Raw genomic sequence first — 22,515 nt, 5'->3', positions numbered from 1 at the left:
CCAATCATGGCTCCAAAAATCATAGCAACAATTACTGGCCTTCACTTCTAACATCCCATCTAAGAAGCAAAATATCCCATGACAAAATCATTTCCCTGAACATACATGCACAAAATGTGCTCATAGTATTTTGTATAAACTCAGTTCACAACGAAATTTCATAAATGAACAAATCGGATACCTTGAAATAGTATTACATTTAAGTCCATTTATAAAGCAGAAATTTCCTTGTGTCTAGTCAGGTCAAGGGAAGCCATGTGGTGAGACAAAACTTCTCCGTTCCACCAACAGGAAGTTTTACATTCTCCACATGAATAATAGTTTCCCTGGCTATCCACAGGAGAGGCCGTGAAGGTGTGCTTCTCATGGATGGCCTCAGCACTCCTCTTTTTCGAAAGGGACTTTGTTGATACAGAATGGAGTGAGAAAACTGCACACTCGCCGGCCACGGGTCGTGGATGCTAACTGTTATGCCTACTTTATTGATTTTTTTTTTTCTTCGCAAATGAGTTCATATGGGTCAAGCAAAACGTATTTAATCATTACTAAAAATGTTCCTATACAAGATATTAGCTATTTAAAGACATGTATGAAGGTTTTTATTTATTTACATTGCGCCACTCGTTTCGCCTATTTTTAGTCTATGCGATGGTGAAGCCCTCTTGTGTTGGACGAAATAACTACATTAGAGTAAGCAGTTAGCCTTTTCTTCACCTAATTTTGGTGCTTTCCAGTCTTTCTTTTATAGGGTCTTTGGTTCTAATGTTCTTATCCATGACTTCAACTTTTCCTGAGTAATCATATGGATCAACTGTGGTGAGAACAGATTCAAGCTGAACACTTTGACATGGAAATATTTGTGACAAACCGAGAATATCAGTGCCTGAAAAGTGTCAGGTTATGCATTTAGGTAAAGACAACAAACTTTAGCTATGAGATGGAGGGATGTTGGCTAGAGGCAGTAGAGGAAGGAAAGGATTTAGGAATAGTGATAGACAGGACTATGAAATTTTCAAAGCAATGTTTAGAAGCAAGAAATAGGGCAAATGGGATCCTGGGTTTTATAAATAGAAATGTTAGTTATAAAAGTAAGGAAGTGGTGCGTAGCTTATATAATTCCTATGTTAGGCCCCATTTAGAGTATTGCATACAGGCCTGGTCACCCCATTATAGGTAGGATATCAACATGTTAGAAGCAGTTCAGAGAAGAGCAACTAGGATGAGTATAGAGATAGATTAAAGGAATTAAACATGTTTTCATTTGAGAGGAGATGTATAAGAGGGGAAATATGATAGAGTTATTTAAAATGTTCTCAGATACAAACTACATAGATGCGAGATCTTTCTTTACCTTAGAGGAGGGAAGTAGGACTACAAATCATGGCAGGAAGATTAGAAAGCAAGGCTGCAGGTTAGATAGAAGAAAATATTTCTTTAGTCATAGGGTGGTAGACTTCTGGAATGCATTGCCAGAGAGGGTTGTAAATAGCACTAGTTTGACAATGTTTAAAAACAGATTAGATAAGCACTTAAATTTATTAGATTTATAATTATGTATAGCGCTGCATGATAGTTTTTATAAGAAATTTACTATAGTTAAATAAGACATGATCCCCATGTATGGGGATCACAGATTGTGGAGGAGTTCGCTGCAGGACTTAGCCCTGTTAATGGGCCAAATATTTAGAATTAGTATATAATGTATTGTGTACTTGTAAGTGTATCTTTAAGTACTGATGACGAGGTCGCTGTGCGACTGATACAGGATAACCTAGATGGGCCCTGGTGGCCCTTTGTTATCCTATTATTTATGTTATGTTATATGTTATGGAGCGGCGTTTTAAGACTGTTGTTGTTTACCTAGATAACAACGCTTTGCAAGATGTGTGAGTGCTTAAAAAATTAGAATATAACTTTTGGGTCCTAGCTCAACACAGTGGTATGTTGACCCTCTAAATAAACTTTTAGAAGTTTAAGAAAAAAAAAAAAAAAAGGGCTTTAATATAGCACAGTCTGCCTCTTCTTTGGCAGTGGTTGATTTCAATTCTCACAAAAATTGGCACTTTGCCCTCCAGTATTTCCAAGTTAATCGCATATGGATAATACATATATTTTTATGTAATTTCCTGAGAGAGAGAGAGAGAGAGAGAGAGAGAGAGAGAGAGAGAATTAATGGACAAAAGCTCAAGCTTAGCAGGAGGCACTCTGGCGGCGGGAGGGGGAAGCTTGCTGGTAAACAAGAAACAGCACGCGGACTCCGGAGTGAAGAAAGTCAAGCACGCACCCCACAGTACTCCTCACTACTACCGCTGTTACTACTACTACTACGCAATGGAGGGGGATGCGGCCTCCTCGCACAATCCCTTCACGGGGAATCAGACACTTGACGAGTTCATAAAGGTAAATATGTGTTGTGGACACAGGTTTATCTGAGAGAGCTTGGTTACCCCTCTGAACCCTGAAAATAGTAACATAACATAAATAATAGGATAACAAAGGGCCACCAGGGCCCATCTAGGTTATCCTGTATCTGTCGCACAGCGACCTCGTCATCAGTACTTAAATATACACTTACAAGTACACAATACATTATATACTAATTCTAAATATTTGGCCCATTAACAGGGCTAAGTCCTGCAGCGAAATCCTCTACAATTTGTGGTCCCCATACATGGGGATCATGTCTTATTTAACTATAGTAAATTTCTTATAAAAACTATCATGCAGTGCTATACATAATCATAAATCTAATAAATTTAAGTGCTTATCTAATCTGTTTTTAAACATTGTCAAACTAGTGCTATTTACAACCGTCTCTGGCAATGCATTCCAGAAGTCTACCACTCTATGACTAAAGAAATATTTTCTTATATCTAACCTGCAGCCTTGCTTTCTAATCTTCCTGCCATGATTTCTAGTCCTATTTCCCTCCTCTAAGGTAAAGAAAGATCTCACATCTATGTAGTTCGTATCTGAAAACATTTTAAATAACTCTATCATATCCCCTCTTATACATCTCCTCTCAAATGAAAACATGTTTAATTCCTTTAATCTATCTCTATACTCCAGGCGCTTTAATGCTGGTATCATCCTAGTTGCTCTTCTCTGAACTGCTTCTAACATGTTGATATCCTGCCTATAGTGGGGTGACCAGGCCTGTATGCAATACTCTAGTACATATACTTGTTGGTTATTTGTATAGTTTCACCAATACTTTTTGGATGTTACGGAAATAGCCAGGTTAGTGTTGAAGTATTGCTTTATTAAAAATCCGAACCCTCTTAATAAACCGAAATGTCCTGATTATGTATTAACTATTTGGCGGATGAAACGATTTTATTCTGATAAGCCTTGATGCCCCTTGGTAAGTTTTTACAGTTACACCAACAGTTCACTTCTAGATGAAATTATTTTTTTCTTGTAGATTTTTACCTGTTTTGAATAAATATGCACTTCGTTTCCATCGCAAATCCGTAGTTTTTTTTTTTTTACCTCCCTCTCCGTCTCTTGCGGAAACACAATTTTGGAGTAAAACGAAGCATTTTTTTTTCTGGTCCATTTTGACCTGTTTTCAGTGAATTTGCACCAGCCAAACATAATCTACCCTAATTTCGCTAATGTAACCTAGTTGAGGCGACATGGGTAAATCTATAGAACAGCAACACGGATTAGAGAGGAGGTCCTGTTTTAAAGATTTACGGTGACATGCACTACTGATATGTCTTTCTCAGAACAAAATGAACTTTATCTAACAATTAAACTGATCTAACCAAAATAAACAACCCTAACTTGACTGGCAATGCTAAGAAATTAATATAAAGTCATTACCTTATTTCTTTTTGTAAAATCTGGCAATACAGTGGATATGATTGAGGCAACTTCATGCCCATTCAGATATCTTCCATAGACTGAATTCAAATAGGGTGGCTTCTCTTCACAAACTGCTTTAATTGGCCAGATTCATTATGTATTATTTTTATTGGTCAGTGGCTGCATGTCCAAACAAAAGAACCAATCATTGCTATTCATTTCACGCATGTGCAAATAATGTGATAATATGCACATATGAACAAACACATGTAACGGCATTTCTCAGTGCCCATCAGTCCATCACACTTTATAAACAATATGCAACAGGTATGTATGGGTTCAAATTACTCAGAATGAAAACCTCTTTAAGATGAGAAAGGTAACAAAAGCCATGTTGCTGTTGGTGTAAGAGTAAATAATATCCACCCCTTTAAATAACCTACCATCACTTTCTGTTGTAGATCACTGTTGTTATGTAGCCCTTTTTTCCTAATGTAAGGAACAGGATAGATATGAAGAGTTCTGCAGCTCTATTTGCTATTTTTGGGGGGCTAAAGCTGAAATAGATTTGAAGTAGGTTCAGATACTGTCTCAAACCTCCAAAAATTAATAGAGTTGCAATACTACTATTTTCAAATTTATTTTGTATGGATGGTGTGTTGTTGATCTTGTTCTTATTGCTAGTAGCATCCTTCAAACTAAACCCAACCTAATTTGACTGGTAAATATGAAAGTGCTGAAAGAAAGCATTGGTCAAGGCATTATTATTTATTTACGACACAAGCTGGGTTTAAAGAGGTTTCCATAATTTTCAGCTAAGACAGTAACATAACATCAGTCATGGCAGCTTGAAAAATTACTCTTGGCTTACATATAAACAAGGTACATTGGCAGTCCATCCAAACTTGACAACAGCTTGGTACTTAGGCATGGAAAATAATGATGAAAACAAATTGAATCCTCTGTGTGCCATTATGTCATAAAATATTCCTCATGCCTGCAGCAAATTATGACTACAGTTCGAGGGTGCCAGAAGTCTTGTGCCGAGCTGCAGGGCTGGCACCACTACAGGGACTATGAGGGTGTGCAGCGGACTATGGAAAGGGTCAACTCCACCATCACCAACCTGTGAGCACCTTAGTGTGTGTGTGTATTTACCTAGTTGTAGTTTTACAGGGCCTAGGCTTTACGCTCGTGTGGCCCCGTCTCCATATCTACACTTATCCAATTTTTCTTTAAAACTATGCACACTCTTTGCTGACATCACTTTCTCACTAAAACTGTTCCAAATCTTAACACATCTTTGTGGGAAACTAAATTTTTTAACATCTCTCAGACATCTTCTCTTCCTCAGTTTTTTACTATGCAATCTTGTGCTTCGAATGTCATATTCTTCTCTTAGGATCAGTTGCTCATTATCACTTGATCCATTCCGTTAATCAATTTATAAACTTGTATCAGATCCCCTCTCTCCCTTCTCTGTTCCAGGGTTGGTAGATCCATAGCCTTTAGTCTCTCCTCATATGTCATCCCTTCAAATTCTAGAACCATTCTTATAGCCATTTTTTGTAGTCTCCAACTTCCTTATGTGTTTCTTTTTATGGGAGGTCCACACAACTCCTGCATATTCCAATCTGGGTCTTATCAATTTCTTCATCATTTCTTTGTCCATGCAGTGAAATGGTAATCCAATAGCAGATTATATGTCTCTCTGAAAATTCTATCAATATGGCTTACCGGTTGATTGTTTTCTTCCATCGTCACTCCCAAGTCCTTTTCCTTTTTTACTTTCTCTAGTTCTACTTCATCTTCCATCTTATAGATTCCCACTGGTCATCTTTTACTCTTTCCCATTTCCATGACATGGCTTTTGTCCACATTGAATTCCATCTCCCACTTTTTACTCCATTTCCAGATCTTATTTAAGTCTTTCTGCAGTATTTCACAATCCTCTTTTTGCTTTATAACTCTGCACAGTTTCGCATCGTCCGCAAACAGATTTATGTAGCTGTTCACTTCCTCTGGCATGTCACTTATATATATGAGAAAAAGTATTGGCACCAATACTGACCCCTGAGGCACTCCACTTTCTACTGCTCTCCACTTGGACTTCATACCTTTTACTACCGTCCTTATTTCTCTCCCCCTCAAATAATTTTCTATCCATCTCAATGTGCTTCCTTTTAAGCCACCTTTCTTCTGTGTGTGTATTTACCTAGTTGTAGTTTTACAAGGCCTGGGCTTTATGCTCGTGTGGCCCCGTCTCCATATCTACACTTATCCAATTTTTCTTTAAAGCTATGCACACTCTTTGCTGACACCACTTCCTCACTCAAACTGTTCCAAGTCTCAACACATCTTTGCAGGGAACTATATTTTTTAACATCTCTCAGACATCTTCTCTTCCTCAGTTTTTTACTATTTGATCTTGTGCTTCTAGTGTCATATTCTTCTCTCAGAATCAGTTTCTCATTATCCACTTGATCCATTCCATTAATCAATTTATAAACTTGTATCAGATCTTCTCTCTCCCTTCTCTGTTCCAGGGTTGGTAGATCAATAGCCTTTAGTCTCTCCTCATATGTCATTTCTTCAAATTCTGGAACCATACTTGTAGCCATTTTTTGTAGTCTCTCCAACTTCCCTATGTGTTTCTTTTTATGGGGGGGGGGGTCCACACAAGTCCTGCATATTCCAATCTGGGTCTTATAGTACTTATCAATTTCTTCATCATTTCTTTGTCCATGTAGTGAAATGCTAATCCAATTTTCCTTAGCAAATTATATATCTCTCTGAAAATTCTATCAATATGGCGTACTGGTTGATTGCTTTTTTCCATCGTCACTCCCAAGTCCTTTTCCTTTTTTACTTTTTCTAGTTCTACGCATCTCCCATCTTATAGATTCCCACTGGTCGTCTTTCACTCTGTCCCATTTCCATGACATGTCTTTTGTCCACATTGAATTCCATCTCCCATTTTTTACTCCATTTCCAGATCTTACTTAAGTCTTTCTGCTGTATTTCACAATCCTCTTTTTGCTATATAACTCTGCACAGTTTCACATCGTCCACAAACAGATTTTTGTAGCTGTGTGTATTTACCTACTTGTATTTACCTAGTTGTAGTTTTACAAGGCCTGGGCTTTATGCTCGTGTGGCCCCGTCTCCATATCTACACTTATCCAATTTTTCTTTAAAACTATGTACACTCTTTACTGACACCACTTCCTCACTCAAACTGTTCCAAGTCTCAACACATATTTGCGGGAAACTAAATTTTTTAACATCTCTCAGACATCTTCCCTTCCTCAGTTTCTTACTATGCGATCTTGTGCTTCTAATGTCATATTCTTCTCTCAGGATTAGTTTCTCATTATCCACGTGATCCATTTCGTTAATCAATTTATAAACTTGTATCAGATCCCCTCTCGCTCTCTCTTCTCTGTTCCAGGGTTGGTAGATCCATAGCTTTTAGTCTCTCCTCATATGTCATCCCTTTAAATTCTGGAACCATTCTTGTAGCCATTTTTTGGTAGTCTCTCCAATTTCCTTATGTGTTTCTTTTTATGGGGGATCCAAACAACTCCTGCATATTCCAATCTAGGTCCTATTTTAGTACTTATCAATTTCTTCATCATTTCTTTGTCCATATAGTGAAATGCTAATCCAATATTCCTTAGCAAATTATACGTCTCTCTGAAAATTCTATCAATATGGTTTACCGGTTGATTGTTTTCTTCCATTGTCACTCTCAAGTCCTTTTCCTTTTTTCCTTTTTCTAGTTCTACTCAATCTCCCATCTTATAGATTCCCACTGGTCGTCTTTCACTTTTTTCCATTTCCATGACATGGCTTTTGTGTGTGTATGTATATACAGGCAACCCCCGCTTAATGAAGAGATTACGTTCCTAAAAGCACTTCGTTAAGCGAACCGATTATAACAAGTTTAACCCCTGACTTAAACTCCTATTGAGAGTAAACAAAGTGAGAGTGCATCATAGTACAGTGAAAGGTTTAATGAAAGTAAAATTATGAAGTTAAACATTTAGGCAGTTTAATTTAAGTCATTATAATGTACACTGATGTATGTATGTACTTAACTTTATAATGTTGATGATCTTAGATTTATGAAGGGAGGGAGAGTGAAACGAGAAAGACACTGACCAGCAACCTGTGGAATGTAAACAAAGGGCGTATCATTGTATCACATACAAAACTTATGTACCACATTTCCACAAGGCTTTCCATTTTATCTATTGTAAAGTCACGAGTTCAGGTGGTTCTTTTAGCTTGCAAGGAAGATACGGTCTCATCAGCCTTCTTAATAGAGTCTGCTGACTTGAAAATAGTAGAGACAGCAAATGGAGGCAAGATAGTGGCGAGCATTGCTATAGTTTTCTTGCCTCTCTCGTGTCTGTGAATAATGTCCAGCTTCACTTCGAGAGTAAGAGACTTCCTGGTCTTCTTAGGAACGCTAAGCCACATTGCAGGGCATTTTGGTGGTACGTTGAGCCTGTTCAAAACATTGACAGCTATGCTGTTAATGTTTTGAACACGAGAGTGAATGGTGCGCGTGTTGTCCATGAGAGACTTGATCTTGATCTTGATTTTGATTCCACAAGTGTCCCAGGATTTCTCCTGAGGCAGGCCTTAGTATCGGCAGCTCCTGGTGTATTCAAAATCCTGTAGGCTTTCAAACTTCGAAAAAATTACCTGGATAAAACTGCGTTAAAGCGAGTTTGATGTTTGTTAAACGAGCAGTTGGTAGTAAAATGAAACCTTTGTTGTAACGAAATTTCGTTGTGTGAACCTTCGTTAAGCGGGGGTTGCCTGTATATATACAGGTAACCCCCGTTTAACGAAGGTTCACACAACGAAATTTCGCCACAGCGGTTTCGTTTTACTACCATCTGCTCGTTAACGAACACCAAACTCGCTTTAACGAAGTTTTATCTAGGTAATTTTTTTCCAATTTGAAAGCCACACCGTATCATGCAAGCTGACAGGCTTTTGAATACACCAGGAGCTGCTGGTACTAAGGCCTGCCTCAGGAGAAATCCTGAGACACCTGTAGAATAAAGATCAAGATCAAGCTTCTCGTGGACAACACAGGCGCTGCCGATACAAAGGCCTGACTCAGAAGAAATTCTGCGTCACCTGTAGCATCAAGATCAAGATCAAGATCACGCGCACCACTCATTCCCCAGTCAAAACATAACAGCGTCACCAGCAGCTCATCTTCCCTAGTTCAACTTACCACCAAATCGCCCTGCAATGTGGCCTAACGTTCCTAAGAAGACCAGGAAGTGTCTTACTCTCAAAGTGAAGCTGGGTATTATTCACAGACAAGAGAGAGGCCAGAAAACTAATAATATTGCTTGCCACCATCTTGACTCCATCTACTGTCTACTATTTTCAAGTCAGCAGACTCTATTAAGAAGGCTAGTGAGACTGCATCTTCCTTGAAAGCTAAAAGAACCACCTGAACTCATGACTTTACAATGGATAAAATGGAAAGCCTTGTGGAAATGTGGTACATAAGTTTTGTATGCGGTACAATGATGCGCACTTTGTTTACATTCCACAGGTTGCCGGTTAGTGTATTTCCTGTTTCACTCTCCCTCCCTCCATAAAGTTAAGATCATCAACATTATAAAGTTACGTACATACATACATTAGTGTACATTATAATGACTTAAATTAAACTACCTAAATGTTTAACTTCATAATTTTTACTTTCATTAAACCTTTTACTGTACTATGATGCACTCTCACTTTGCTTACTCTCAATGGAAGTTCAAATCAGGGGTTAAACTTGTTATAATCGGTTCGCTTAACAAAGTTTCGCTTAACAAAGTGTTTTTTTGGAACGTAACCCCTTCATAAGCAGGGGTTGCCTATATATATATATATATATATATATATATATATATATATATATATATATATATATATATATATATATATATATATATATATATATATATATATATATATATATATATATATATATATATATATATATATATATATATATATATATATATATATATATATATATATATATATATATATATATATATATATATATATTTTGGGAGTAGCCTATTCTGAATGCATGTACTATTAGAGTCGACAGCAAGGCGTGCATTATTCTTATTATAAAGTGTATTTTGTATTTTCCACACAAGGATGCGTTCGTCAGGATTTAGCTGGTAGAGTAGTGAACCAAAGTCCAGTTCCTCGAGACATCTTTCGGTCTTGATCAGACGATCTTCAGGAGAGAAGTGGGTGGAACTGGTGAGGATATATATAGCTTATATAGGCGGTGGAAGCCTGTGTCGGGGAGCCAATCAGAACATTCTATATATACAGGTAGTCCTCGATTTATACGGTAGATGCCTTCCAGAAGGGACCACCAAAACGCCCTGCAATATCGCTTAGCGTTACTAAGAAGACCAGGAAGTCTCTTACTCTCGAAGTGAAGTTGGATATTATTCACAGACACGAGAGAGGCAAGAAAACTAATAGCATTGCTTGCCACCATCTTGTTTCCATCTACTGTCTCTACTATTTTCAAGTCAACAGACTCTATTAAGAAGGCTGGTGAGACCGTATCTTCCTTGCAAGCTAAAAGAACCACCTGAACTCGTGACTCTACAATGGATAAAATGGAAAGCCTTGTGGAAATGTGGTACATAAGTTTTGTATGTGGTACAATGATGTATCCTTTGTTTACGTTCCATAGGTTGCCAGTTAGTGTCTTTCCCGTTTCACTCTCCCTCCCTTCATAAATTTAACCCGTCCGCTGCGGACGAAGACACTGTGTTGTCGGTAAAAAAATTCTGAAGACTGTGGATGACGCACGTTATGCATCGGCAAATAAAAATATTCGTAGAATATTCCCAATGCGTTACTGAGCTCTCAAATTTTGACAGAGTCATCCCTGAAGACTGCCCATGCTTTGTTTATGTCCATGACCTTGGACGAGGCTTATCTTATGTCAGTCATTTACAGTAATTCACAACACAATACTCCTTTGTTTCACAACACACAAGACTCATTTCACTTATATGTTTCACAGCACTCATGTCACTCACACTCATCTGTGACAATACATCACTTATCTACCTCACTATATACGCTATCACTCATACTATTCTGAGAGAGAGAGAGAGAGAGTATTACTGTCATGTAGTCATTTATCTTATTGTTTTTTATTACTTTTGCATTCGCATATAATCATTACGAACATGCCTTGACAATTTGAGGTACAAAAACATTATATACATGCAGTAGACAAAATAAAACATAAATGGTGACCAATATGGCAACATCATTAGCTGGTATTTACCCCTCACCACAGTGGGCGTAGAAAATGCCTGGCTCAGACATGTTTTGGCTTATAGCGCAAAACTTTACATATTCAACAGGTACTTAGAAGCCATTTTTCTTTGGTTTTGGACCACAAGGATTCCAATTCCGCAATAAAAAAAAATTGCTTAAACCCGCCGCACTGGCAGTACATGTTTTGAAAAGTAGTGCTGCAGCAGACGGGTTACGATCAACATTATAAAGTTACGTACATACATACATTAGTGTATATTATAATGACTTGAATTAAAATGCCTAAATGTTTAACTTCATAATTTTTACTTTCATTAAACCTTTTACTGTACTATGATGCACTCTCGCTTTGTTTACTCTCAGTGGAAGTTCAAGTCAGGGGTTAAACTTGTTATAATTGGTTCGCTTAACGAAGGGTTTTTTAGGAACATAACCCCTTTGTTAAGCGGGGCTTGGCTGTATAGTGACAACCATCGAAAGGAAAAAGGAAATTATTGATAAATACGAGAAAGGAAGGAGAATAACCAATCTTGCAGCTGAGTACTGTATGGCTAAATCTACAGTAGCCACAATACTGAAGAAGACAGCTCATTAAAAGAGCTGATGTGGCGATTGGTGTGAAAAAGCAATTTAAGCGAAGAAATGGAAAAATTGTTGATTAGATAAACCAAAGGCAAATGGCTGGTGATTCTTTGTCAGAGGGCATAATTTGTGTGAAGGTTAGGCTTCTTGATTGTGATCTTATTTCTGATACTGCATCTGACTCCGATGATGATTTTAAAGCAAGTAAAGCATGGTTTGTGAATTTCAAGAAAAGAATTGGAATTCATTCTGTTGTGATGTATGGCGAGCCCCCAAGTCAGCAGTAAACATATGCTATACATCACTGTGTCATCAACTCCCACAATGGATGGTGGGAGTGATAGTGATTTCAGTGTCTGATTCTGCCACCTCTCCCGCACGCCTTACTTCTACACCTCGGGTCTCTCGCCATGTTGCAGGGAGACAACTTTTGAATGAGAGTGGTATCAGAAGGGCTTGAGAGAGACGCAAGGCCACATACACCTCATTCAACCTGTGATATTTTGATAACCATAGCATCTAAAGACTTCTGGTTTTTTGCATTGCAAAGAGGAAGAGTTGCTTGTGGGCAGAACACCATTTGTGCTCACTCGTTTATTGAATTTCCAAGTGTAATCAGTATGTGAATACAGGCTATTTTGTGTGTTTCTCGCCAAACCTCCCAAGTTAGTACAAGGTAAAAATACCAACATCCCCGAGTTTTAGGGGTTAATTGTGATGAAACTGGCCTGTTTTGGAAAAAAAAATACCAAACATGATCTATATATTAAAGGAAGAGAAGTGTTTGCCAGGACACAAGCCCATAAAAAACAGGCTAACCCTGCTGTGCGCCAATGCTAGCAGCGACTGCAAAACTAAACTGCTGCTTTTTTCTAAACTTGGGTTTGGCAATGGGTGGAACGAATTACTCGATTTATAGGTATCAATAGTCAAACTTTTTAATTCTCGAACGGCCATTTGGTACGAATGAAGTTCAAGTATTGAGTCTCCATTGTATGTATATATATATATATATATATATATATATATATATATATATATATATATATATATATATATATATATATATATATATATTTTTTTTTTTTTTTTTTCTCTCTCTCTCTCTCTCTCTCTCTCTCTCTCTCTCTCTCTCTCTCTCTCTCTCTCTCTCTCTCTCTCTCTCTCTCTCTCTCTCTCTCTACAATAAATTTGAGAGGTCACAAGGATGATTAATTAAGTTCTTTACCTTTTCATTGCAGTAAGCAACACCTCAGCAATAGAAACAATTAAATCTTAATAATCAGTGACAAAAAAGAAAATGGGAATTAGAAGAGTAGATTCAGCAATTTTTACTCACTATAAAGTTCAAAATGGTCAATAATGATAGAAAGCCATACCAAACGTCAGGGAAAGTTTTTAGTTTTCTTTTTTTATTGAAAGGCAGAATATCTTTTAAACTATCAGTAGTCTTAAAAACATCTTTGGAAATCTTAATGACTTCCTGTAAAGCATGATGTAAGTAAAAATAAGGCACCTCAACAGTTTATAATATGGTCCTTGGTATTACAAAGGTAGTGTCATCATAATTATCACCACATTTTTCACATGAGACAGACAAAAACTCATCGGGAACTTCCGACCAGAAAGGAGAAGGAGATGTTATTTATATTTTAGAGAATATGATAATCGTGGTAACTTTGATGATAAGAGCAACATTTATACCTTTCAGAATGAAGGACATATTTGATCACCAGGACATCAAGCTTCACCTGGCTCGTCACAAGCTGTCAGACCAAATGGATATGATGAGGGAAGGGAATGATGCCCTACTAGAAAGAATTGTAAGAATCTAAGTAATATGTTCAAGACTTTTTTTTTTTTTTTTTTTTTTTTTTACATGTATTACAGGCAACCCCGCTAATGAACGTTAAATTTTGAATTGTATGCCATGAATGGCAAACATCCAAAATGCAGTAATACCGAAGTTTTGAATCTGTAAATAAATAAATAGAGCAAGAAATAGGCCTACAAAACTTCGTGGGCTTTGAAAAGCGCGGGGAACTAGTGACACGTCGGGTGCACTGTATCGTCCGGGTTGGGGGCTGAGTGGTAACAAGCTGGGCCGTTTTCTATGCTCTCTCTCTCTCTCTCTCTCTCTCTCTCTCTCTCTCTCTCTCTCTCTCTCTCTCTCTCTCTCTCTCTCTCAAGTAAAGTCCCGGGTTACGTCGGTCTCGAGTTACGTCAAACTCGTAGTTACGTCAGTCCACTATAAGGCAATTTAAGATTTTAAAAAATGGAAAATTTATAAATCGTAAAGTGCGGAATTTATTGTTATTGTTGGTGGTTGCCCGCCACACCGCCCGCCTCATGCTTGAATACAATAACAGCCTGCCTCAGTTCCACCACACCATCGCCCCTGGCAAGAGTGTTATCCTACTTCTGCGTTTACTGACTCAAGTTCTTAGTATCTTGCTCAATGGCACCAAAGAGTAAACTTCTTAGTAACAGCAGTGATGCTAAGAAAAGGAAAACCATTATGCTACAAGAAAAAGAGGACATAATTAAAAGACATGAGAAGGGAGGCAGCAGCTGTGTGTGAGGGAGGGAAGAAGAAAATGGGAAGCCCATTACAATGACAACGGGGAAGTTGACGACCTTGAGGGCTCGCACACCCATCACAACAATAACAACTCCGGAACCTTCGCCTGGGCCACACGACACTCGCAGCTGACTTGTACGAGTACTGTCTGCGCCTGTTTGCTGATCCCTATTGCCCTTTCCTATTGCATTTCCTGCCCCGCTGCCCACTTCTACTCCCACCACACTGCACTACGCTCCCAGCTGTCCGCCCTGGGCGTCACAACATTCAACCTGCCCACCCTCCTGGCGGCCTCAGGCGTCCACCCCTCTCGGCAACCTGCAGTCCTTCACGTTCGTGGCCCTAATCAACAACAAAAACAAGCTTGTGTTTCATATTCCTACGTAGTTTTAAATAATATAACAATATAACCTTTAACTTACCTGAATGACCATAAACAATGATTGGTTGAAAACTCAATATGCTTTGAAATGTACGGAAACTCGAGTTACGTACAAAATCAACTTACTTCATGTTTCAGGAACGTAACTCTGACGTAAACCGAGACCTTACTGTATGTATATATATATATATATATATATATATATATATATATATATATATATATATATATATATATATATGTGTGTGTGTGTGTGTGTGTGTGTGTGTGTGTGTGTGTTTCTGTGTATCCTACATGATACGAGTCTTCTGTACAGATGTTTTGTACATATATATGTATGACAGAACTTTATCTGTGTGTGTGTGTGTGTGTGTGTGTGTCATGAATCCTCTGTACAGATGTTTTGTATGTATTGGGTATGTTTGATTGAGCTGTGTGTGTGTGTGTGTGCGTGTGTGATGAATCCTCTGTACAGATGTTTTGTACGTATTGGGTATGTTTGATTGAGCTGTGTGTGTGTGTGTGTGTGTCATGAATCCTCTGTACAGATGTTTTGTATGTATTGGGAATGTTTGATTGAGCTTTGTGTGTGTGTGTGTGTGTGTGTGTGTGTGTGTGTGTGTGTGTGTGTGTGTGTGTGTGTGTGTGTGTTCACTGTTTGATTCACTGTTTGATCTGCTGCAGTCTCTGACGAGACAGCCAGACGTTACCCTACGGAACGAGCTCAGAGCTCATTGTTTCCGATCTTGGGATAGGTCTGAGACCAGGCACACACCACACACCGGGACAACAAGGTCACAACTCCTCGATTTACATCCCGTACCTACTCACTGCTAGGTGAACAGGGGCTACACGTGAAAGGAGACACACCCAAATATCTCCACCCGGCCGGGGAATCGAACCCCGGTCATCTGGCTTGTGAAGCCAGCGCTCTAACCACTGTGTGTGTGTGTGTGTGTGTGTGTATTTACCTAGTATTTACCTAGTTGTAGTTTTACAGGGCCTGGGCTTTATGCTCGTGTGGTCCCATCTCCATATCTACACTTATCCAATTTTTCTTTAAAACTATGTACACTCTTTGCTGACACCACTTCCTCACTCAAACTGTTCCAAGTCTCAACACATCTTTGCGGGAAACTAAATTTTTTAACATCTTTCAGACATCGTCCCTTCCTTAGTTTCTTACTATGCGATCTTGTGCTTCTAAAGTCATATTCTTCTCTCAGGATCAGTTTCTCATTATCCACTTCATCCATTCCGTTAATCAATTTATAAACTTGTATCAGATCCCCTCTCTCTCTTCTCTGCTCCAAGGTTGGTAGTGCGTGTGTACGAGAGACACGAATTCACTGTGCAGATGTTTTGTACGTATTGTGTATGATAGAGCTGTGTGTGTGTGTGTGTGTGTGTGTTTTTGTGTGTCCTGCATGACACAAGTCCTCTGTACAATACCACAGCTCAAAATGCTACTAGGATTGTTGCCCCTATGCCGTAAGAAGCTGATATAATAACAATAATCTCTTGATTGAGATAGAAGTAATAAACTATAGCATAATTTGGTCTTCCCTATAAAGTTTTCTACGTTTTCTATGATACTCAAGGTTGGATTCTACCCGACGAGTCAAGAGGAGTTGCCAGGTGTCTCCTACTTTTCTGTAAAAACTCAAGTGAGGCCCTTGTTATAGTATCCGGAGGCCTCATGATGGCAACACTAAGTGGGGAGTAGTCATAAGAGCAGGTCTGAAGGGAAATGCGCCACGAAAATTCAAAACATTCCCCGCGAAAATTCATGATTACATAAGCGATCGCCGCGTCACAGTCCTCGAGAGGCTTGATTATATAAGCGATCGCCGCAGTTTAAGGGTTAAACCTTTTACTGTACTATGATGCACTCTTGCTTTTTTTTACTCTCAATGGAAGTTCAAGTCAGGGGTTCGCTTAGCGAAAATTCACTCAACGAACGTTTTTTTAGGAACGTAACCTGTTCGTTAAGCGGGGTTTGCCTGTATATGTATGTCTTGTTCAAGAAGCTGGACATTTTTTATTGTATGTTAAAATTCAAGTGTTTTGTTGGAGAAGCAGGAAATTTTTGTGTGTTTTAAGTTAGAATTCAAGTGTTTTGTGAGCAGAGCAAGAATTTTTTTAAATTGCAAGTTAGACTTCAAGGGTTTTGTTTGAGGAGTAGGAATTTTTGTATAATCTTTTTGATTTCAGATAACCAAGTGAACTTTCGAAATTGACAGACTTGCTTATTCTTTCAAGAACATTTGTATATTAAGATCCTTTTTAATCTATAATAACTGAGTGAACTTTTGAAATCTGTAGACTAGTCAAGGTCTTCATTTCAGATCATGTACATGAATGAAACATCTGCATTATGTCACAAAATTCTTCAAGGTTATGCACTTTTTTTGCATTATGGTCCAGATTGATGCACATTCTTTATTTCCATTACCATGCTTTTAAAAATTAATTGCCTGTTTTGTTAATATGATCAAATGTGTATCCACCAGAATTCAGATATTGATGAAGCATCTGGGCTGAAGAAAAATGCCAATGCTGAGCTGCTGGACCCAGTGATTAAAAAAGTTCAGGTATTATATTGAATAGAAATTTCAGTATATATTTTTTGTATCTTTCTTGTATATACTTATAAAGAATACATGTATATATTTTTATTACTGTGTTGCACATTGTAATAAAAGTATTATGTTGATCATGAGTTCCAAAAAAATTACTTACTACTTAATTTTATTTCAGGGTCCTTCCTCCCTCCAAATAGGTGGGAAAAATGTTGTGTTGCTGGCTTCCCGTAATGTGCAGAAGCCTCAGCTCTTCTTTAGTGAAAAGGTTCAGAACTCAGCCAAAGAACCATTCATACCAATCCTTAAAGAGAAGCCGAACTCCCTTAAGCCACTCTCCATTCTCCTTTGTCTGGATGCCTACGGTAGAGAGTAGTGAGTTACTATACTATGCTTGCTTTTATTACCATCACACCATCACATACTAGACAGAGTTGGATTGGAAAGGTGCATGCAATTATTAAGGTCTCTTCTAGAAATTTACTTTTTTTGGTATGAAAATTATTGAAGTAAGGAAAATTTATCTGATTCACTTTCTAAGAATGTGCAGTTTTTCAGATTATTTAGGATGACTGCTAATCGATTCACCACCCCTATTCTAACAGCTACAATCATCCTTATGAGTATGAGCTTCAGTACTGGGTGCCGGCAGCCTCTCAGCTCACCCCAGTGGAACCCCAGTCTCCCAAAGCACTTGATGAAACACCCCTCACCATGGTAAACACAGAGGAGGAGCTTGCTGCCATGGTGGCCAAACTGAAAGCCTGCTCAGAGTTTGCTGTTGACCTGGAGGTGAATATGTTTTATGATTTGTTGCATTTACATTGTAGTAACTATGGCTACTTGTTTGTGTGTACGTGTGTGATTGTATTTTCCTAGTTGTATATTACAGTGTTCATGCAGGGCTCATAGTGACTTGTCTCCATATCTATGTTTGTCAAACTTTTCTTTAAATTTATGCACACTTTCTGTTGTTATAATCTCTTCACTGAATCTGTTCTAGATGTCTACTATCCTATGTGGAAAACTGAATTTTTTTAATGTTCCTCAAACATTGACATTTCAAGATTTTATAGTGTCCTTTTGTCCGTCTATCTCCATCTTCAGTCAGTGATACCAGGTCTTGTCTATACAGTTTACTATCTTATATATCACTATTAGATCATCTCTATCCTGTCTATCCTTCAAAGTTGTTAGTCCCATTTCCTTCAGTCTTTCGTCATAGGGGAGGTCTTTTATTTCTGGTACTATCTTTGTCGCTGTCCTTTGGATTATTTTTAATTTCCTGGTATCCTCTTGCATATGTGTTGACCACACCATTGCTGCATATTCAAGTCTGGGTCTTATCATAGTGGTTATGATTTTTTCATCATACTATTATCCATGTAATTAAATGCCACCCTGATATTTGTTTGTGTCTTGTATGTTGAAGCAAATTACTCATTTATGTGTCTTTCTGGAGTCAGGGTGTCTTGTATTATCCCTCCCAGGTCTTTCTTTGCACTCCTTTTCATTATAATCTCTTCTTCCATTATGTATTCCTACATAGGTCTTCTGTTACTTTTACCAATTTCCATTACATGGCATTTCTTGTTATTGAATTCTAATTTCCACTTTTAGCTCCATTTTCAGATCTTTTCAATATTTTTCTGCAGTTCGTGTGGCCTTGCTGCACAAGGCTTTCTTCTTCCTCTCATCCCTATTCTGTACAACTCTCTAATGCAAGAATTAACCAGTACTCTCAGTCTTTCATACCTTTTTCTGGTAAACTTTGGAAATCCTTGTCTGTATCCGTATTTTCAACTTCCTGTGACTTGACTTCATTCAAGAGGGAGGTTTCAAGATATTTGTCCCTATCCTCTGGCTAATTCCTTTGGCTCTATAAGGAGACAAGCAACTGAGCAGGTCTTTTTTCTTTATATTTTTGTTGCCCTTGGCCAGTACTCTTCTCAAAAAACAATAACAAAAAAAACATTCCTTGATGTTCCTTATTACTCTCAAAAGTTTTGCATCATTTAGAAACAAATTTTTGTAGCAATTCAAACCCTCTTGTATATAATTTATATATGCTTGGAACATAATTGGTGCTAGCAGTGAACTCTGTGGCACGTCACTAGTAACTGTGCTCCAACTTGATGGGGTGTCTCTTATCACTGTCCTAATTTCCCTGTCTGTTAAGTAGTCTTTCATCCATTTTAAGATTTTTTCCTGTATTCCTCCAATGTGTTCTAGTTTCCATAGGAGTCTTTTATGTGGTACTCTGTTGAAAACCTTTTCAATATCCAAATACACTGTGTCAACCCATCCATCTCTCCCTTAATTGTACTTCAACTATTACTCTTGTATAAAAGCTTAGTGAATTTGTTATGCATGACCTCCCTTTACTTAAAACAAAATTGGGAGTTATATATATTATTTCATTTTCCTCTAGATATTATAAACCCTTTTCTTTAATTACTGTTTCACAAATCCTTTTAACAACACTAATCAGTGATACTTCTGGTCTGTAATTTAGGGACTTGGTCTTTTTTCCTCCTTTGTATATCAGGACTACATTTGCTCTTTTCCACTCCCGTGGTACCTTCCCTTCCTTCAGAGAGCTGTTGATCACATCCTAGATTATTTCCATCAGTTTTTCTCAAACTTCTCTCATTGTCCATCCTGACACTCCATCTGGCCCCATTGCCTTTCTTATATCAACCTTTTCTAGTAGTTTACTAATTTTCTTTGTATGCACCACAATGTTCCTTAGTCCTTCCTGTGTTACTTGGTTGTTTTGGTTCTATGAAATCTCCCTCTTCATTGAATACTGATTTAAATCTCTCATTCATTAGTTCACTCATTTCTTCCATTGTTTTATATATCCCATTTCCCTCAATTAACTTAGTGATGATCTCTCTGTTTGTCATTTTTTTCATTTATATACTTATAAAAAGGCTTAGGTTCCTCTTCACATCTCTTCACTACATACTTTTCAAAATTTCTCTCCTCCTCCCTTATTCTAAGATATTCATTTCGTGCCTCTTTATACTGCTTCCTATTTCGTTTTGCTGCTTCCTTGATTTTTTCCACACTGCATCCTTGCACTCATTAGCTTTTGCACTTGTGTTTGCTCTCTTTTACTCTGTATTCAGGAACATATCTCTACCCCTTCATTATACTTTCTAGGAATACAGTGTTCCCTTGCTATTTTGCGGTTCGACTTTCACAGCCTTACAGTTTCGTGGGTTTTATACATACATTCTGTGGATTTTTCATTATATCACGGGGTCTGTGGTGTCACTTACAAATACTGTACATACAGTAATTCGGTAAGTTAGTGTGTAATAACGACGACAATATACATTACTATGTATGTAAAGTACTGTACATGTATTGTTTGTGTACATATACATAGAGATGTACCGCTACATCGGTATCGGTATTGGAATCGGCGATATCGGCCCATTTTTTGGGTTTTGGTATCGGTATCTGCTTATTTTAAGCCGATACTTCCGATACCTAAAAGGAATTTACTACTTAGTAATATATTCGATATAAGATATTGATGATACCAAATTAATAAAATACGGCGTATTAAGTTTCCGTGGTGATAAGCCACAACCTCTAAATTGGATGTGTATGAAACGCATATAGGCTGAACTCCGGCATCCTGTCACACGGTCGGTCATGAGTCACCACGCATTCTCACTGTCTCTCAGTCAGACGCTGCTCCTCCACCCACACAAAGTTCACACAGGTGAAAAGCTTATGTTTTTGAACTATAATCTAAGAATGTCAAACTTCAGATATTGAGAATCCAACAAAATGATTTGGTATATATATATATAGACAACCCCCGCTTAACGAAGGGGTTACGTTCCTAAAAAACACTTTGTTAAGTGAAACTTTGTTAAGTGAACCGATTATAACAAGTTTAACCTCTGATTTAAACTTCCATTGAGAGTAAGCAAAGCGAGAGTGCATCATAGTACAGTAAAAGGTTTAATGAAAGTAAAAATTATGAAGTTAAACATTTAGGTAGTTTAATTTAAGTTATTATAATGTACACTAATGTATGTATGTACGTAACTTTATAATGTTGATGATCTTAACTTTATGAAGGGAGGGAGAGTGAAATGGGAAATACACTAACCAGCAACCTGTGAAATGTAAACAAAGTGTGCATCATTGTACCGCATACAGAACTTATGTACCACATTTCCACAAGGCTTTCCATTTTATCCATTGTAGAGTCACGAGTTCAGGTGGTTCTTTTATCTTTCAAGGAAGATGCGGTCTCACCAGCCTTCTTAATAGAGTCTGCTGACTTGCTGATGGAGTCAAGATGATGGCAAGCAATGTTATTAGTTTTCTGGCCTCTCTCTTGTCTGTGAATAATACCCAGCTTCACTTAGAGAGTAAGACACTTCCTGGTCTTCTTAGGAACGTTAGGCCACATTGCAGGGCGTTTTGGTGGTAAGTTGAACTAGGGAAGATGAGCTGCTGGTGACGCTGTTATGGTCTGACTAGGGAGTGAGTGGTGTGCGTGATCTTGATCTTGATCTTGATGCTACAGGTGATGCAGAATTTCTTCTGAGTCAGGCCTTTGTATCGGCAGTGCCTGTGTTGTCCATGAGAGGCTTGATCTTCATCTTTATTCTACAGGTGTCTCAGGATTTCTCCTGAGGCAGGCCTTAGTACCAGCAGCTCCTGGTGTATTCAAAAGCCTGTCAGCTTGCATGATACGGTGGGGCTTTCAAATTTGGAAAAAAAATTACCTAGATAAAACTTCGTTAAAATGAGTTTGGTGTTCGTTAAACGAGCAGATGGTAGTAAAACGAAACCTTCGTTGTAGCGAAATTTCGTTGTGTGAACCTTCGTTAAACGAGGGTTACCTGTATATGTCTCTCTGAAAATTCTATCAATATGGCTTACTGGTTGATTTTTCTTCCATCGTCACTCCCAAGTCCTTTTCCTTTTTTACTTTCTCCAGTTCTACTCCATCTTCCATCTTATAGATTCCCATGGGTCATCTTCCACTCTCCCATTTCCATGACATGGCTTTTGTCCACATTGAATTCCATTTCCCACTTTTTTACTCCATTCCCAGATCTTATTTATGTCTTCCTGCAGTATTTCACAATCCTACTCCAATATTCCTTAGCAAATTATATGTCTCTCTGAAAATTCTATCAATATGGCTTACCGGTTGATTGTTTTCTTCCATTGTCACTCCTAAGTCCTTTTCC

The 22,515-nt window shown here is 38.0% G+C and overlaps 1 protein-coding gene across 2 annotated transcripts in view; it reads left to right on the top strand.

Annotated features, from left to right (window-relative positions):
* Nucleotides 1-2,209: 2,209 nt before the first annotated feature.
* The window catches only part of LOC123507118 (exosome component 10-like), a 55,614-nt gene continuing 35,308 nt past the window's right edge, over nt 2,210-22,515 (top strand). Inside the window, exons 1-6 of one of the 2 annotated variants that reach the window (XM_045259697.1) lie at nt 2,210-2,400; nt 4,814-4,938; nt 13,451-13,562; nt 17,216-17,296; nt 17,463-17,659; nt 17,890-18,076. In XM_045259697.1, coding sequence (XP_045115632.1) covers nt 2,332-2,400; nt 4,814-4,938; nt 13,451-13,562; nt 17,216-17,296; nt 17,463-17,659; nt 17,890-18,076 — 771 coding nt within the window. In that variant the 5' untranslated portion in view covers nt 2,210-2,331. The remainder of the gene's footprint in view (nt 2,401-4,813; nt 4,939-13,450; nt 13,563-17,215; nt 17,297-17,462; nt 17,660-17,889; nt 18,077-22,515) is intronic. The other variant, XM_045259698.1, reaches the window with a different exon arrangement.

Source organism: Portunus trituberculatus, chromosome 21, assembly GCF_017591435.1.
Source record: "Portunus trituberculatus isolate SZX2019 chromosome 21, ASM1759143v1, whole genome shotgun sequence".
Lineage (NCBI taxonomy): Eukaryota > Metazoa > Arthropoda > Malacostraca > Decapoda > Portunidae > Portunus > Portunus trituberculatus.
The sequence above is the reverse complement of the archived record's forward strand: the minus strand, read 5'-3'. Positions and strand labels throughout refer to the sequence as shown.